General features: G+C 41.9%; 1 protein-coding gene across 8 annotated transcripts in view; it reads left to right on the top strand.

Annotated features, from left to right (window-relative positions):
* CTNND2 (catenin delta 2) overlaps nt 1–20,241 on the top strand; it is a 1,213,609-nt gene that overhangs the window by 966,548 nt on the left and 226,820 nt on the right. For all 8 annotated transcript variants that reach the window (XM_073630701.1, XM_073630699.1, XM_073630697.1 and 5 more), the window contains one exon: nt 6,599–6,809. In XM_073630701.1, coding sequence (XP_073486802.1) covers nt 6,599–6,809 — 211 coding nt within the window. The remainder of the gene's footprint in view (nt 1–6,598; nt 6,810–20,241) is intronic.

The raw sequence follows: 20,241 nt of genomic DNA, 5'->3' as shown, positions 1-20,241 counted from the left end.
CACCCGCCGTGTCACTGGGCACCCGATGCGCGTGCCCGGCGGCCGCGATGTCCGCCGGGCACACGCGATTGCCCGGTAACACGGCAGGACGTGGATCTGTGTGTGTAAACACACAGATCCACGGCCTGTCAGAGAGGAGAGGAGACCGATCTGTGTTCTCAGTACAGAGCAACACAGATCGGTCTCCCCTTGTGAGTCCCCTCCCTCTTCAGTTAGAAACATTCCCTAGGAACACAGTTAACCCCTCGATCACCCCCTAGTGTTAACCCCTTCCCTGCCAGTCACATTAATCAATGCATTTTTATAATACGGATCGCTGTATAAATGGGAATGGTCCCAAAAGTGTCCGATGTCCGCCACAATATCGCAGTCACAATAAAAATCGCAGATCGCCGCCATGACTAGTAAAAAAAAAAAAAATAATAAAAATGCTATAAATCTATCCCCTATTTTGTAGACGCTATAACTTTTGCGCAAACCATTCAATATACGCTTATTGCGATTTTGTTTACCAAAAATATGTAGAAGACTAAGTATCGGCCTAAACTGAGAAAAAATTTGTTTAAAAAAAAAAAATGGATATTTATTATAACAAAAAGTAAAGAATATTGTTTTTTTTCAAACTCGTCCCTCTTCTTTTGTTTATAGCGCAAAATATAAAAACCGCAGATGTGATCAAATACCACCAAAATAATGCTCTATTTGTGGGGAAAATATAATAAAAATTTCATTTGGGTACAGTGTTGTATGACCGCGCAATTGTCATTCAAAGTGTGACAGCGCTGAAAGCTGAAAAATGGCTTGGAAGGGGGTTAAAATGCCCTGTATTGAGATGGTTAAATAGAACTGCTTGGTGTACCAGAAATAATCCTGGAACAAACAGAGGTGCAGACTATTCAGGAGAAATTTCCTATGTCTCCTAGAGAGATCAGAGGAAGAGTGCCCACTGTACCGATGCTGTGGCATCCTCATGGCCAGTGATGGTATATAAGGAACTCAAAATAAGTTAATACTGCGTCCTGTGAGCCACCACTAATTTGTAGACCATACGGGTCTCAAAACCAATATCTCTATATTGAATTAGCCACTATCGTTACACATGTCTCATAAACTATGCAAAAGATCAATAAATATATATAAATACGCTGCGCTATCCAAAATATAAGATCCAGCACCAAGTGCTAAACGTGCTATACAATATTAAATAAAGTGCTGAAGTAGCAATATATGCAATATTAAAGTGATAATGTGCTTATACGTGCAATGCAATGTTGAATAAAGTGCTAAATCTGCAATATATTCAATATTAAAGTGATAATGTGATAATATAAATGCATATGTTGTATATTGCATGAAATCAAAAATCGCTAAAAAAAAAAAATTAATCCCAGAATAATACAAATAAAAGATACATAACAGTGAAATGCTATATATTATTGTGCAATAATAATTGTGCAGAAATTAAAATAGTCCATAAGTGCTCCAACAATCCATGCGATTCAGTGAAATGCCCAAAAAAGGTTGCTGTGTCCACACACAAGTGCTCCCCCCTAGGTGATAACTGCTCACCTTAGGGCATATGACCTTGCTGTTAGGCTTGGTCAAAAAATGCCTTTGAACCACTAAAGGGTTCTATAGTGCATCCGGGATCCTGAGTATTGAACACAGTAAAAATCCCATGCAGGGTACTCACATTTACATGGCACTTCAGGGTGCCACTCTAAAAAGACACAATATAGTGTAATAAGCTGGCCAATATCGGGCTGGTATGCTGATCGTGTGCGTCGGATCCTCTGCCCAGCGTTCCGTCCTGTCCCCTTCCCCATGAGTGTCGATACAAGTGGTATTGCGTATCTTCCTCAGGGGGTAATTTAAGCGCCATGTAAATATGAGTACTCTGCATGGGATTTTTACTGTGTTCAATAAAAGTGTTTTATACTACACCATGAAGTCCTCTCTCTATTTGGTATACCGAGGTTAAAAGTCGCATTCCTTTGAGGCGCAGTGACATATGGTCAACTCAGGATCTCGGATGCACTATAGAACCCTTTAGTGGTTCAAAGGCGTTTTTTGACCAAGCCTAACAGCAAGGTCATACGCCCTAAGGTAAGCAGTTATCACCTAGGGGGAGCACTTGTGTGTGGACACAGCAACCTTTTTTGGCATTTCACTGAATAGCATGGATTGTTGGAGCACTTATGGACTATTTTAATTTCTGCACAATTATCATTGCACAATAATATATAGCATTTCACTGTTGTGTATCTTTTATTTGTATTATTCTGGGATTATTTTTTTTTTTTCGATTTTTGATTTCATGCAATATACAACATATGCATTTATATTTATATGTTATGAGAGAGTTGTTTTACGTATATGCACATTATCACTTTAATATTGCATATATTGCAGATTTAGCACTTTATTCAACATTGCATTGCACATATAAGCACATTATCACTTTAATATTGCATATATTGCTACTTCAGCTCTTTATTTAATATTGTATAGCGCGTTTAGCACTTTGTGCTGGATCTTATATTTTGGATAGCGCAGCGTATTTATATATATTTAATGGTATATAAGGAAATTACATCCACTGTAATCAGGATACTAGACGAAGAACACTTCAAGGATTCCAAAATTTGCATAATGTGCTTTGTGTCCTTAAAAAAAAGCATCGGTTTTGACAACCAATGGTTGGAGGAAAGAATCAATGTACTGGCCCAACCTGGCAGTCACCGAATCAATCCCTTTCTTTACTTTAAGACCTTCCAGGTTCTTAAAAACCATGTTTTTTTAAAAACCTCAAGATATTTGTTATCTACATTGGGAGGGTTAAAGGTAGATTTATTGCGAAGGTTAAAATGCACACCTCCGTCAGTGGTTGGTTTCCTGTTAATGGGATTCGAAAGAAGGTACTTTTTGATATTTAAAGTCCTAGCATACTTTTGTATGTTGACACATGTCGGAATTTTAAGATTTTGTGTCAGCCAGTGGCATAGCGTGGGTTGCCAGCACCCGAGGCAATGCAAGTAATTTGCGCCCCCTAACCTGCGGAATTTTAGCACTCCCTGAGTCCCTTCAAATACAATAGTACTGACCTACCTGATTCCTATACTGACTACTACACTAACCTACTTGATTTCAACACTGACCAACCTGATTCCTTTACTGACCATTACACACTACACTGACCACTATACTATACTGAAAACTACACTGACCACTATACTATACTGTCCACTACACTGACCACTATACTATACTGTCCACTACACTGAGAACTACACTAACCACTACACTGTCCACTACACTACACTGACCACTATACTATACTGTCCACTATACTACACTGACCACTATACTACACTGACCACTATACTATACTGACCCCTACACTCATCATCATTTAATGGGATACCACTTAAATTATAAATCCCAGTTCCTAGTGGGGTTTTGGTCTTTTGTAATTGCCTAACCCTTTTTTTTCCTCTCGATCTTTTCTTTCTCTGCTGACCATATTCTGTGGGCAGATGCTGTGATATGTCCCTCCAGCAGCCTCCTGGGTTTGGCTGAGGTCCACTCTGGGACCCCAAAAAATCCCCCCCTTCATAAGAGGAGTGATTGCATAAGAGGGGTGGTGCATATCTGTTATCAACCGCGATCAATCGCGGGCACGAAAGGCAGAACAGGGACGTGTGTGTGTAAACACACAAATTCCTGTTCTGTGAGGAGAGGAGATGCAGATTGTGAGTTCCTAATAGCTAGGAACCACGATCTGTTATCTCCTATAGTCAGTCCCCTCCCTCTACAGTTAGAACACACACTAGGGAACACACTTAAACCCTTGATCGCCCCCTGGTGTTAACCCCTTCTCTGCCAGTGACATTTATACAGTAATCAGTGCAATTTTATAGCTTTGATCGCTGTATAATTGTAAATCGACCCAAACGTGTCAAAAGTGTCCGATGTGTCCACCATAATGTTGCAGTCTCTATAAAAATCGCAGATCGCAGCCATTACTAGTAAAAAAAATAATAGTAATAAAAATGCCCTAAATCTATCCCCTATATTGTAGAGGCTATAACTTTTGCGCAAACCAATCAATATACACTTATTGTGATTTTTATTACCAAAAATATGTAGAAGAATACATATCAGCCTAAACTGACTAAAAAATTAGCTTTTTTTAAAAAAAAATTGAGGATATTTATTATAGCAAAAAGTACAAAATATTGTATTTTTTTCAGAATTGTCACTCTTTTTTTGTTTAATGCGCAAAAAATAAAAACCTCAGAGGTGATCAAATACCACCAAAAGAAAGCTCTATTTGTGGGAAAAAAAAGGACATCAATTTTGTTTAGGTACAGCATCGCATGACCGCGCAATCTTCCGGGGCTGAAGTGGGTAAATTGTTTCATTTCTGATCATTAGTATATTCTTTTATGTATTGTATATATTTATGTTTTGTATATACATCTATCAGGATGGCCAAGCATGTTTATTTAAATGTTTTAATAGTATGCATATTATGAATTATAGCGTTCAATTTTATATGCTGGACTTATAATGGGGTGTGTTTAGAAAGTTTTCCAAGTTTTTTTTCTCTCTTTATATTTCCTCTTTTATATAATAAGTGTACATTTTGTTATCTGTTTTAAATGTCTATTTGATGCATAGGGAGACTTCCTGGCTGCTCTGGGAGAGTGAGGGGCTTCTAAAGCAACACGTAAACAAAGGAAGTGTCTTCCTGGCCGTGCCGGAAGCATATATTGTTTCCATAGTAATTGATTGCGTGTGGAAGCCTCTGACATTCAAAGCACACTGGCCGAGAACATAAATAGGCGGGTGTAAAACATGATTCCGTATGCGCTGACAAAGCTTGGGAAGTAACGCGTACGGAATGGAAGGAATCACGTGACGTCACCCGCGGCCATCCCCTGTTTAATATGAACGCTCACATACCTGGCACTGGGTTATAGTGCTATGTTTGTACGTTTTTACTTCTGATTTTTTAAATAAATAGTTCTATGCAGAGAGCACTATATAACTCTTTTTATTGTATGTACCATGCCAATTGGAGCTTCGGTGTTCATATTGGGGAGAATCGGATCATCAGATCTATATATGTTCGTGCTACCCTTGTTGGTTGTTTGACCCGAGATGTACTGACTCTACCGATGAGGATTCTAAGTGTTTTACCCTATATGGGAAGGTGCATTTGACCCATCTGTTTAATCAGGGGTCCAAGTTATGAGGTGAGCTGTTAGCGCTATCTGTGGTGAAGGATCTGCATGTTTTCACCTGCATGAATACATATATAAACATGAGTGGACACCCTTTGGGAACCTGTTTGCCCTGCTTTATATGAACTTCTATATGAACTTTTATATATTTTATTGTGTGCTATTCATTGTTCTTAGCGCTGCACTACTACTTTTAAATTTCTTTTTGGGATTTAATATATTGACCCTGAGTGTTCAGCTGCTTCTATTTATTATTTTCATTTGCGCTGATTGATTACCTTTTAGTTTCATTCTAATAATTTATACATAGTTACATTGGTCTTCTATGAACCTTGTTGATTTAGTTGTCATTCTCTGCACTCCCTTCAGTTCTACAACATCCTTTTTTGTGAACTGGTGGTAAAAAATGGCATATTCTGAATGTGTTGCACAGGGGAAAGGCCTTTTTATACAAGAACATATTTTGTTTGTTCTACAAGATGCAGATTGGCACTGCTTGCCTTTGTTAAGTCTAAGATCTATCAAAACAGTGAGATCCTCACTGCACAGCTGTGTTAAGAGTCTTGTGACAGATGATCACTGTATTTAAGGTAGTCCCCCTTGCTCAATTCCTTTACTCACACCAGGACTTTGTAGTAAGTTACTGTATTCTGTTCCAGTGAGGCAAGTCCCTCGTTTTTCTAAATATGGAAATTCACCTCTGACCACAGACAAGGGCTTTTCTTATGTGCAGGCTCAGATTCCCTAAAGCTAACATTGGGCTTTCATCCCAGATGGAAGATCGTTACCAAGGATGTGAGCCTTTCCATTTGTGGTGGAGTTCTGGGCACCCTATTAGTGCAAGGTCATTGGTCCCCACGGGAGTCCAACATTTTGATCATTCTTCTAAAAATTTGGAGAGTACAGCTGTCCCTAATGGACTACCATTCTGTGAAGAAATTTAGTGCAAGTACAGTCCAAACGTGCTATGGTAAAAGTCCAGCTGCATCCAGTTGGGTGAAACACATTCTAAGATGGGCGGAACAGCACCTGGATGTTTCTGCAGTGAATGGTTGTGTTTTTGGGTGAGGACGTTGCCTTCACCTATTTCTTCTACTTATCTATGGTTTTCTACAGCTGAGCTATATAGCACATATAGGGGTATTAAAGGGCGCTGGCCCCTTTTTGGCTTTGCAAAATGTCCAGCCCTCCAGTAAGTGGCAGTATGCTCATGAAATTAAAGAGTGTTGTATCCTTTTATGAAGATTTGAGAAAAGTATTTTTATGGTGTGTACAAAAAAAAAAATCTAATAATGTCATGTGTTTAAAATTGTACATTTAAAGTATTGTTTTCTTTATCTCTTACTTAGGCAAATATGCCATGAGAGACCTGGTTCACCGTCTTCCTGGGGGAAACAACTGCAACACCCTTTCTAGCAAGGCTATGTCTGATGACACGGTCACTGCTATATGCTGCACCCTACACGAAGTTATAACTAAAAATATGGAAAATGCCAAAGCCTTACGAGATGCAGGAGGCATTGAAAAGCTTGTTGGAATTTCGAAGAGCAAAGGAGACAAGTATGCTAAATTGTGCTTTAACAGTTTATTTTCTATACAGTACATTACAGAGTGCTTTGATGATCAAAAATCTTTGGTGGGTTTTGTATAAAAGACATGTAAATTCTTGGTTGGTATATAATGGGGTTGATTCACTAAAGACAAATAGACTACTGTTCACTTTGCAAGTGCAGTTGTACTCTGCAAGGGAATTATTCCCATAGCTTATGAATGAGGTAAAGCTCTGTTGACTTTGTCTAATCATGTGAAAGCAAAAATGCAAAAGTGAATCTTCACCACATTCACTAAGATCTGGGAAAAATTCCCTTGCAGAGTGCACCTTCACTTTGTAAGTAAGCAGTGTATTTGCCTTTTAACTCTCAGCAGTCTCCCAGTAGTCTGCAGTTAAAGCACATCTTGTTTGTTTAATTTCAAATCCATTGTGGTGGTGTATAGAGCCAAAAAGATTAGAATTATGTCGATGTCCCAATATTTATGGACTTGACTGTATATTTTTATATGGTGTGTGTATATATATATATACATATACAGGGCTTTTTTTCTTGGAGAATAGGTGCAGGAACTCCCCCAGTCTGAGTAACCCCTTGTATCTGCCCCTATCCACCTCTGACCACCGTCCCTTGATTCCACCCCCTACCCACCTACCAGTACTGCCCCTTTGAGGGAATACAGAACCAAGTATCATTTTGTGGTGCTAAATCATTTGTATGGAACATGTTAATGATAAAAAGAAAAGCAGTAAAATAGATCCCCTGCAGCCAGGAATAGAATCCTAGCAATAGATCCCCACGCAACAATAGACTACCCCAGCAACAATGGACTCCACCCCAACATCAATAGATTCCCTGCAGCAACAATGAACTACCCACAACAAAATATCACACCCAGTAACAAAATATCCACCCAAGCAACATTAGACCCCCCCAGCAGCAACAACAGATCTCCCAGCAGCCAGCATCAATAGATCCTCCAGCAGCCAGTAAAAATAGACCTCTCCCTCAAAAGTAGATCCCTTCCAGCAACATAAGACCCCCCCAGCAACAATAGATTCCCCATCAGCAACAATAGACCCTCACACAAAATCAGATCCCCACCAGTGACAATAGATCCCCCAGCAGCCAACATCATTAGACCCTCCAGCTCACCCCACACCCCATGCTATTACATACATTCAGTGCTGGAGGTGCCGGAACTGCGTTCCCCCGCGTTCCCGCTGAAAAAAAGCCCTGTATATATATCTCACAAAAGTGAGTACACCCCTCATATTTTTGTAAATATTTTATTCTATCTTTTCATGTGACAACACTGAAGAAATGACACTTTGCTACAATGTAAAGAAGTGAGTTAACAACTTGTATTACAGTGTAAATTTGATGTCCCCTCAAAATAACTCAACACACAGCGATTAATGTCTAGACCACTGGCAACAAAAGTGAGTACACCCCTAAGTGAAAATGTCCAAATTGGGCCCAAAGTATCAATATTTTTTTGTGGCCACCATTATTTTCCAGTCCTGCCTTAACACTCTTGGGCATGGAGTTCACCAGAGCTTCATAGGTTGCCACTGTATTCCTCTTCCACTCCTCAATGACGACATCATAGAGCTGGTGGATGTTAGAGATCTTGCGCTCCTCCACCTTCCATTTGATGATGCCCCACAGATGCTCAATAGGGTTGAGGTCTGGAGACATGCTTGGGCAGTCCATCACCTTTACCCTCAGCTTCTTTAGCAAGGCAGTGGTCATCTTGGAGGTGTGTTTGGGGTCGTTATCTTGTTGGAATACTGCCCTTTGGCCCAGTCTCTGAAGGGAGGGGATCATGCTCTGCTTCAGTATGTCACAGTACATGTTGGCATTCATGGTTCCCTCAATGAACTGTAGGTCCCCAGTGCTGGCAGCACTCATTTAGCCCCAGACTATGACACTCCCACCACCACGCTTGACTGTAGGCAGGATACACTTGTCTTTGTACTCCTCACCTGGTTTCCGCCACACATACTTTACACCATCTGAACCAAATAAGTTTATCTTGGTCTCATCAGACCACAGGACATAGTTCCAGTAATTCATGTCCTTAGTCTGCTTGTCTTCAGCAAACTGTTTGCGGGCTTTCTTGTGCATCATCTTTAGAACGGGCTTCCTTCTGGGATGACAGCCATGCAGAGTAATTTAATACATTGTGCGGCGTATGGTCTGAGCACTGACAGGCTAAGGTCTGTTCTGAGTGGAACCTGTCCTGTTAAACCACTGTATGGTCTTGGCCACCATGCTGCAGCTCAGTTTCAGGGTGTTGGCAATCTTCTTATAGCTTAGGCCATCTTTATGTAGAGCAACAATTCTTTTTTTCAGATCCTCAGAGAATCCTTTGCGACGAGGTGCCATGTTGAACTTCCAGTGACCAGTATGAGAGAGTGAGAGCAATAACACCAAATTTAACACACCTGCTCCCCATTCACACCTGAGACCTTGTAAAGATGAGTAACGAGCCACATGACACCAGGGAGGGAAAATGGCTATTTGGGCCCAGTTTGGACATTTTCACTTAGGGATGTACTCACTTTTGTCGCCAGCGGTTTAGACATTATTGGCTGTGTGTTGATTTATTTTGAGGGGACAGCAAATTTACATTGTTATACAAGCTGTACACTCACTACTTTACATTGTAGCAAAGTGTAATTTCTTCAGTGTTGTCACATGAAAATAAATATATATATATATATATATATATATATATATATATATATATATATATACACAGTATCTGAAAATCAATCAATCCTGATGTACTGATGGCCTATCTAATTTCTTGAGGCATGAAAACGCCAAGACAGTACAAATATCCTCCAAAAGACCCCTTTTTGGAAAGTAGACGGTCAGAGGTATTTAGTAAGTGGCATGGCAAGTTTTTTAAAGTTGTACTTTTTTGTCACTTTTTTTGGAAAATTAAGAAATGTAAAAAAAAATTTCATTTTCACAATGTTTTAAAATATTTGACATACTGTCACTGGTGGTGACAGGGTGTGGTGGTGATCAGGGACAGTGACTGGTGATAGTATATGTAACGAGCCCCTTGCTCGCTCGGTTCCACTCTCCCAACACTCCTCTGCGGCTATAGAATCAGACTGCAGATCGCAACATCTGATGGTTCGGTCATCCGATGCTCCAGGGCTAGAACTACAGCTATGTGCCGTTCTAATCCAGTTGTGTAGCTCAGAACAAACACCAGGCAGGCTGTATGTAAGTTCAACCAGGAATCTCCTTTATTGAAAAATACAGGCTCTTTTATACAATAAAAGAGGAGGTGTATACCTCTGGCTCATATTACTCTGAACATACACCTGTGACCAGAAACCTAATTAACATGGGCTAATTAACTAATCCCTTTAGACAGCCTAGATGACTCAGACATGACCTTTAGGCCAGACTGGCCGTCTTGTAGCTCAGAAAACCCAATCAACATTATCACAATAGCAGAGTTAATTAACACAAACAACAATGGGGATCTAATGACTCTTAGATGGAGGTGTATACCTCTGGCTCATATTACTCTGAACATACACCTGTGACCAGAAACCTAATTAACAGGGGCTAATTAATCCCTTTAGACAGCCTAGATGACTCAGACATGACCTTTAGGCCAGACTGGCCGTCTTGTAGCTCAGAAAACCCAATCAACATTATCACAATAGCAGAGTTAATTAACACAAACAACAATGGGGATCTAATGACTCTTAGATCCCATACTAGAGACTTATTTACAATACACATTCTAGCAGGCAACAGACAGACAGGTGGAATTTACATCAGCATCTCCTAACAGTATTTGTCCAAGCATTATGAATCAGCCACTATTCCTAATATGGCAAATCCAGGGTCCCCAGAGTTTGTGTGTCCTGGGGGACCAGGACCCGAATCCACAACAATACCACCTCAAGGGTCCCCAGGCATACAGCTCACAAAGAGCACCGTTCCCCCAAATGCCAGGGCCCACGTTCGATCGGCAAGAGGCAGTCCCCTCCAAAAGTCTCTCTTCCGGCTAGGTCTGTCACATTTCTCCCCTTTCGGCAGGAGACTAACACAGGAGGAGACCCCAGACGGGTTGACTCCGAAGTTAGTCAGTAGTTCCAGTCCTCTAATGCCTGTACCCACACAGTACCCCAAACAAATTGTTCCAAACAAAGCATTACTCACCCAGCCAACCTCTGCCTCTCTCAGAGAACATATCTGCCGCTGGGGAGAGACCTGGACTGGCCCTTCTCCCTGGAGTCCTTTCTACCGCTGGAGAGAAGACAGGGTGTCTGGGCTCACTCCGTCATGCTGTTGGGGATCTGGGCCGACTGCCCCTGGGGTATACAGGTGGAGACTGAAGTCCCATCCACCTTCACAGGAAATCCATCCTCTGTTAGTTGAGGGCGGAGTCCAGCAGTACTCGGCCCTGTTGCCAGCCCTTCTGCTGGAAACCCCACACCATCTGCTCCGGCTAACTGTTGGGGAGGGAGGCCGACTGCCCCGCCTCCCCGGAACTCTGTAGTTGTTGCCGCTGCTGGGCAGAGGTTGGTAACACCCTGCCCTTTTGCCAGCACTTCTGCTGGGGACTCCGTATTCTCCGCTCCAGCTAACCGTTGGGGCAGGAGGCTGGCTTCCTCCACTCCCAAACTGTGTAGCTGCCATTGGGGAGGTGAGCTGGCTGCTTCCTTTTCCATTCCCTCATCTGGATGTTGGGACGATATGTCTGTGGTACTGTCTCCCAGGTGCACGGATCTTTGCTGGGGAGGAAAGACCACTTCCTCCACCCTGGCCAACTGTTGGGGAGGGACGACAAACACCTCCTCTCCCTTCTCCCCCTGTATCCTGATCTGCTGCTGGGAAGTGAGCACCTCCTTCTCACCCTGAGCCTCCGGAACCGCTGCAGGTGTAGGGCAGAGATCTTGGACCCTCTGTCCGGTTGCCAGCGCTTCAGCTGGGGAAGTTCCTTGTAACTTCACAGATACTTCTGTTGGTGCTGGGCAGAGCACAGTGAAGTTTGGCCCTAATAACAGCTCTTCTTCTGCTGGAGGCTCACCAGGTTGTTGTTCCTCAGCAGAAAAGTCTATCAAATCCCCTGTCTCTGCAACTGGTGTCTGGGGATAAAGGTTCACCATCTCCTCTCCGTGGAACCCAGAAGATGCTATCAGTGCTGGGCAGAGGTTAGCAGAGCTCTGCCCTGTTGTCAGCACTTCAGCTTTGGGGATAGCGATCTCCAGATTTTCCACTGCCGATTCTCTGGCATTCTGCTGGACAGGCACATTCCTCCATCCAAGATCATCCAATGCAGAAACAGGTTCATCAAGGTCAGTTAGCACTTGCTGCATCCGCCATAAGACCTCCACCTCCATAGCTGCGGGGGCAGGTTGGCAAAGCACACTGTTACTCTGCCACATTGTCAACTCTTCAGCCAGGATTTCAGAGTTGTCAGCTGGTATTTCCTGATAGTCCCAGGCAAAGGGAGCCCCACCCTGCTGCTGAGCAGAGTCTAGCAGCTGTCTGTAGGCCATCTCAGGCTCCCATTCCTGAACGGCCAGAAACTCCAAATCTTCCTGTTCCCAGTGCACTTCCGAGACATTCAGTCTTCGCTCTCTGTGCTCGATTATTTCCTCCAAACGTCACTCCCGATCACTCCCAAAGTCAGGGTCCTCGGACAGCCTCCAGTACAACAATCCCAGGCCATCGTAGTCAAAGCCTTCCGTGGGGCTGTCATCCGCTCTCCACGGGCGCACTTGGGCTACATACCACTGGAGGGCTCTGTAGCTCTCGTCCAACCGCATTTCTTCCCGGATCAGCCTGCTTAACTCAGCTGTCCACTCGGCTGTTCCCCCAATAACAGCATTTGCACTTCATACTGCGACCAATACCTTACATGGATGAAGGGGAGAACTTTTCCCTGGTTTCGCCGCTCACGGGCTAGCGCTTCCTTCCAGAGTTCGCAGCGGATAGAATCAAACCATCCTAGCAGGACCTGCTCTGATACTGGTCCTCTGTGCTGTATCTGCATCTCTTGCAACCTCCTTCTGAATTCCTCTTCCATGGTGGCTGGTATCTGTACCTCTCCTCTCCTGCTATCTGGACCTTGGATCCAGGTGATGGTTTGGATGTGTTCACGGCAAGGAAGCACGATCCCACCATTCCCTCCACGGCTCTCGAGTAAGTCTTTCAGCGTGGCTCTCCTGCAGGCTGATTTGGAGTGTCCCAGTAACTGGAGAGCAAATCCCACCACTGCCAACCAATGTAACGAGTCCCTTGCTCGCTCGATTCCACTCTCCCGACACTCCTCTATGGCTATAGAATCAGACTGCAGATCGCAACATCTGATGGTTCGTTCATCCGATGCTCCGGGACTAGAACTACAGCTATGTGCCGTTCTAATCCAGTTGTGTAGCTCAGAACAAACACCAGGCAGGCTGTATGTAAGTTCAACCAGGAATCTCCTTTATTGAAAAATACAGGCTCTTTTATACAATAAAAGAGGAGTGTATACCTCCGGCTCATATTACTCTGAACATACACCTGTGACCAGAAACCTAATTAACATGGGCTAATTAACTAATCCCTTTAGACAGCCTAGATGACTCAGACATGACCTTTAGGCCAGACTGGCCGTCTTGTAGCTCAGAAAACCCAATCAACATTATCACAATAGCAGAGTTAATTAACACAAACAACAATGGGGATCTAATGACTCTTAGATCTCATACTAGAGACTTATTTACAATACACATTCTAGCAGGCAACAGACAGGTGGCTGGAATTTACATCAGCATCTCCTAACAGTATTTGTCCAAGCATTATGAATCAGCCACTATTCCTAATATGGCAAATCCAGGGTCCCCAGAGTCTGTGTGTCCTGGGGGACCAGGACCCGAATCCACAATAATACCACATCAAGGGTCCCCAGGCATACAGCTCACAAAGAGCACCGTTCCCCCAAATGCCAGGGCCCACGATCGATCGGCAAGAGGCTAGCATTCAGTCCCCTCCAAAAGCCTCTCTCCTGGCTAGGTCTGTCACAGTATATAATTACATTAATAAATCCACCCCATTGACTTCATTTCTAGCAGAGTATTCCTTTTTGCAGAGGCCTTCTTTGTTTATGGAAAATACATATTATTTTGATACTTAAGAGAGAGAAAGCAATAAGTTAAATCTAGTTATTGTATATTCTTACAGAAGTATGCATTAAAAGGGTTAAATAATTAAACATTATATTTCAGTTATATGTGGAACATGATTACCTGGGACACTACCTGGCATCTTATATCTATTAAAGCCCAAATCCAATAATTAAACATATTACTTTCTTGCCCTATTCTGAATGGATATACTCTAACATTATATATGGGATTAATCCACAACTCAATATAATTTTTCATGAATATAAATTTAGTGGCTGATAGAATTAAATATTTTTTGGCATCAGTAGATTGGCTATTTTGATAGCTCTAGATAGATTATATCCAGGGGGGATTATAAATATTCTCTATTGCTGATGTATTAATTGTTACCATCCTTATCCTGATTGGAAAACAGAGTGTTTAAAATTGTTTAAAATGCATTCACATAAATGAATACATTTTTGTTGTCACTGAAGCCAAAAAACATACAACCCCAATTCAAAAAAAGTTGGGACGCTGTGTAAAATCTACATAAAAATAGTATGCAATGCTTTGCACACTTCGTAAACCCTTATTTTATTCACAATAGAAAATGGAAAACATATGAAATGTTTAAACTGAGAAAATACACCATTTAAAAAAAAAAGGCAGTTCAAAATTAATGGCAGCAACACGTCTCAAAAAAGTTAGGACAGGGCCATATTTACCACAGTGTAGCATCCCTGCTTCTTTTGACCACTTCAGCCCCGGAAGATTAGGCTACTCAGTGACCAGAGCACTTTTTACAATTTGGCACTGCGCTGCTTTAACTGGTAATTGCGCAGTCATGCAATGTTGTACCCAAACAAAATTTGCATCCTTTTTTCCCACAAATAGAGATTTCTTTTGATGGTATTTGATTGCCTCTGCGATTTTTATTTTTTGCGATATAAATGGAAAAAGACCGAAAACTTTGAAAAAAAATGATATTTTCTACTTTATGCTATAAGAAAAATCCAATAAACTCAATTTTAGTCATACATTTAAGCCAAAATGTATTCAGCCTCATGTTTTTGGTAAAAAAAATGTCAATAAGCGTATATTTATTGGTTTGCGCAAAAGTTATAGCGTCTTCAAACTATGGTACATTTTCTGGAATTTACTCAGCTTTTAGTTTATGACTGCCTATCTCATTTCTTGAGGTGCTAAAATTGCACAAAGTTGTCACTAAATGATACATTGCTCAAACATGCCATGGCTATATGTGGAATTACACCCCAAAATACATTCTGCTGCTTCTGCTGAGTACGGGGATACCACATGTGTGAGACTTTTTGGGAGCCTAGCCGTGTACAGGACCCCAAAAACCAATCACCTCCTTCAGGCTTTCTAAGGGCGTAAAATGGTGATTTCACTACCTATCACAGTTACATTATATATTTTTTTTTTAAAGCAAAGGCCCTATAGATTAAAATAGTAGGTGTTGCAATTTTTTTTTCACACTGTATTTGCGCAGCAATTTTTCAAACGCAATTTTTTGCGTGTGAGCACGGGGTGATGGGTGCTTTTTTTTTTTTTTTTCAATCATTCAATTTGTTTTTTTATTTTATTTTCAAACTGTTCCTTTCCTTTTTTTTTAATCATTTTGATAGCAATAGTTAGTGACAAGTACTCTTTTTTGAAAAAGTTGGGGTCTATTAGACCATAGACCTCTCCTCAGCCCTCAAAGCATTTGACCACACCAAGATCGGTGTGATAAAATGCTTTCCCAATGGCGCTGTTTATAAGTCATGAAATGCTCATAGCTTCCCGTTTCTTAGGCCATAGAGATGATTGGAGTCGTTCTAGTCTCTAAACAGCTCTATGGTCAGCTGGCGGAACCACCGACTGCATTCTCGGCTTCCCTGTTGGGACAGGAGAGCCCAAGAAAACCATGGAAGACGGTGGGAGGGGGGGGTATGTTGTAAAAGCAGTCTAGAGGCTAATTAGCCACTAGGATTGCTTGTACCTGAAAGCCGACCGCTGGCTGAAAAGAATGATACCTAAACCTGCAGGCATCATTCTGGTATAACCACTCAAAGTCCAGCAAAATACCAGTACGTCGCTGGTTTTTGTTGGGCATACATTGTAATGTTCTTTTTTTCATGCAGCCTGTGGGCTGAACGAAAAAAAGAGATTGATAGGTGGGTATGCCCACCATTAGAATACTGCATCCACCCACTTCTAATAATGGGCATACAAGCACCATTTTTTTTTTGTTTACAAAAGTTTTTAAGAATAGTCAGACATTTACAGAAAAATGACCCCTTACATACAAGGATCGGGTTGAAAGTAGTTGTACATATCCAAAGTATAAATATCAATATCAGATCTGCATCATATAGTGCTTATAAACATCTTGTGTGGAAATTGTGCGTAATTTGTGTGTAAACGCATAATAGTTCACAGTAACAGAATAACAAAACTTAGAATGAAAAAGAAAATAATAATCATAAAAAAAAGAGGATAAGAAGCTGTCATGAGCATTATCGGTATATATTTAGGCACGCAACTCAAAACATATGATTGTTGAATCTTCATAAGGGTATCAATATCCAAAGACTGTTGGTGTTAAGTATAAAAGCAAGCAGACCCATCATCTATGCGATTTGCCAGGATTCCCATTTTCAATCAAAAATTTGTATGGAGTCCGTGAGAGTGTGATGGATACGTTCCATCAGTCTCACCGACTCCATGCAATGAAGCACCTGTGCCCAGGTGTCTGTGCGTTTGCGCCAGTTTAAAGCAATTGCCCACTGTATCGCCCCAAACAATGTGTGAACCAGTCTTTGTACTGGAGCTATGATCTCCGGGAGGTCTGCAAACAGAATGCACATTTGAAATGTCAAGGTGATGTTTGAGCCTGTAATTTGTAATACTTTAGCAGATGTCTGCTGCCAGAGGGAGTGTAACTCCCTACAGCTCCAAAATATATGGAGTAGGGACCCTCTCTCACCACAGTCCCTAAAACATCTATCTGTGATAGTAGGGAACATTTTATGAATTCTAACTGGCGTATAATACCATCTAGTATGCAATTTAAGTACAGTTTCCTTTACAGCTACAGAGCGCGTACATTTATGCATGTTCTCGACCATTTCATGCCAATCATCTACTGAAAACTCCAGACCAACCTTCTTTTCCCAATCCAACATTGCTACAGATTTAGCCTCCGAATGGAGGTCATTCAGGTGCATATACAGTATAGATATTGTCCCTCTATCTCTGGAACTATCGTGGCACATGTTCTCAAAAGTTGTTCTAGCCTCCCCCTCAATTTGAGATATGGCCTTTTGGAAAAAATGACGTATTTGTAGGTATTTATATAGATCTGAGTTGGGTATGGCAAAGTTTTGGTTCAGGTATTCTAATGCGCAGAAAGCGGAGCCCTGCATCAATGAGTGTAGTGTTATTAGTCCTTGTGAGGACCAGAGTGTGAAGTCTAACTCTGCATTGAAAGCAGCAGGGAAACCGGGCTCACCCAAAAATGAGGCCAACAAGGGGGGCTTAGAAGACTGTCCAAATCCCTCCCTGTAAAGGTTCCAGAGATACAGGGACTGCCCAACTATTTCATTGAGTTGGGATATCCGTCTGTGGTTTACCGTAGTAGTCCACAGAATGCCTGGTAGGAAATAGGGTTTTATAGAATCTTTTTCAAATTGTAGCCAAGGTATGCGCGATGTGGAAAAGTGCCAATGCGCCATTTGAACTAATCTGGCTGCCAAGTAATACTTCCACAAGTCTGGGCAGCCCAGGCCCCCTCCAACTCGGGATCTGAATCCTATTCATGCGTGATTTTTTACCCTGCCATATAAATTTTAGCATGGCCTTTTGAATAACTTGTAGGATAGATTTGGCCACGTATAAAGGCAGGGCCCTGACATAAAACAGTAGCTTAGGTAATATCGACATTTTGATCGCCTGTATTCTTCCCAAAAAGGTAATATGATATTGGGACCATTGAGATAATAGCTTTTTGATGTTAGAGAAGGACTGAGGATAATCCAGGGTATACAACGATTTCAGAGTAGGCGCTAACCGTACGCTAATGACTCCATATTCCAGGAAAACTCAAAACTGTTTCTAAGGATTGAGATCAGGGAGGGTGGTAAATGTATAGGCATCGCGACGCATTTAGAGGGGTTGACCCCCAGGCCTGAAACATTACTGAAACTGTCCAATGTCTTGAAGAGATTGGGCAAGGAGACTAATGGCTCTGTGAGAAATAATAGGACATCGTCTGCATATAGACTTAGTTTATACTCTTGATTATTCTTACAGTATCCCCTAATGTCCTGGTTATTATTTATATATCTAGTCAAGGGCTCCATTGCAAGGGCAAATAGGAGGGGGGATAGAGGACAGCCCTGCCTAGTTCCCCTTCCTAATTCAAAGTATTTTGATGAGCTGCCAGGTATTTTAATTCTGGTTTGGGGTTTGCGATACAAGGCGCGAAAACCACTTACGAATTCTCCCCGAGTCCCAAATTTAGACAGGACCATGTCCAGATAGGGCCATAGGACACTATCAAAGGCCTTGTTTATATCTAAACTTCTAAACTTAGCATTAGAACCTTATTAGTGTGTAAATTAGCATCTTGTATAATGTTTGAGGCTAGGCGTATGTTATCCGTATTTTGTCGCGTGGGAATAAATCCCGTTTGGTCCAGGGGAATTAAGGTTGTGATGATTGCTGCTAGGTGATCAGCCAGCAGGCGGCTGAAAATTTTTAAGTCATTGTTAATGACTGATATGGGCCTATAGTTCTGGGGGAGTGTGTGATCTTTACCCGATTTTGGAATCAGGGACATATTGGCCATAAGCATATCATTAGGGAACGACTCACCCGCCAAAACTTTATTAAAAAGTCTTGTCAGCTTTGGGGTTAAGAGACCAGAAAACTTTATATAATAAAGGGCCGTAAAGCCGTCTGGGCCTGGAGCTTTTGCAGGTTTTGGCTTAGATATAATAGAGGCAACTTCCTCATCTGTGCAAGGGGCATTCAAGGATTGTACTTGGTTATCTGTAAGCTTAGGTAAGGGAATGGACTCCAACCATGACATGGAAGCAGGTGTGATAGGAATCATGGGGTCTGCAAGCAGAGTTTGATAATAAGTGGAGAACAGTTGTACTACCTCATTAGGATGAGAGGTGAGATTCCCATTTCTATTTCTCAGTTTGTATGTGTGTGTGGGTTGTAGCATTTGTCTTAATTTTCTTGCAAACATGGTCGAAACCGAACCACTATACAAAAGGAAAGGAGCCTTTGACCATCTAAGTGATTTCTCTGTGTGTTCGGAGAGGATATCATCTAATGCTTTGCTCTTTTGTGTAATCTGTTGAAGTAGTTCAGGTGTTGGGGTCCGACCATGCCTGTGATATAGTTTTTCTAAATCTGCCGTGAGGGAGGTGATATCAAGTAGTTTTTGGCGTTTTCGTTCCGAGGCTAACTGCATAAGTCTGTACCTCAGGACCGCCTTATGGGCCGCCCACAACGAGGCCAGGGAAATGTCCCCGACATCATTATGTTTGAAATATTCAGAAATGTAACCCTTTATCTGTGATAATGCTATGGAGTCCGTGAGCATGGAGTCATTAAGCCTGGAAAGTCCAATGTGAGAGAAGACGCAGGACACTATGTGATGATCCGACCACGCGCAAGCATGAATTCTGGCTGATGTGGAATTGGCTGTCAGTACTGTAGTAGAGAATATGTAGTCTAGTCTGGAGTAGCTCCCGTGGGGGATGGGAGTAAAAAGTATACTCCCTACACCCCACGTTATGAGCTCTCCAGGTGTCAAGTAGCTGGTGGGTTTTCAATAGGTGTTGCAGGGATCTTGGGAAGGCATTTGTGATCAAGCTTTTGCTACTCCTGTCAAGCTCTGAGTGAGCCACCAGGTTTAAGTCCCCCCCCCAGTATAGTATTTATCTAGCGTTAAAAAACTTTTTGAAAAATGATGCCTGGGAGTCATTAGGTGCATATACTGATGCTATAGTGATGTTCTTTCCCTGTATACTACCCTGAATTATCACAAATCGGCTATCTGGGTCCTTATATGTATGTTGTACCTCAAATCTCAATGAATTTCTAATAAAAATTGCAGCCCCTCCTTGTCCTGGACTCATATGTGGTCTAAAATCCTTGCTGGAAGGACCGATCAAAATATTTTGGGTGGTTTCGGGAAGAGAAGTGCGTCTCCTGGAGAAGCAATATATCGGCTCCTAATCTCTTGTATTCCCGAAAGGCCTTCCTCCTTTTATTTGGAGC

Source organism: Aquarana catesbeiana, linkage group LG05 (assembly GCF_042186555.1).
Source record: "Aquarana catesbeiana isolate 2022-GZ linkage group LG05, ASM4218655v1, whole genome shotgun sequence".
Lineage (NCBI taxonomy): Eukaryota > Metazoa > Chordata > Amphibia > Anura > Ranidae > Aquarana > Aquarana catesbeiana.
The sequence above is the reverse complement of the archived record's forward strand: the minus strand, read 5'-3'. Positions and strand labels throughout refer to the sequence as shown.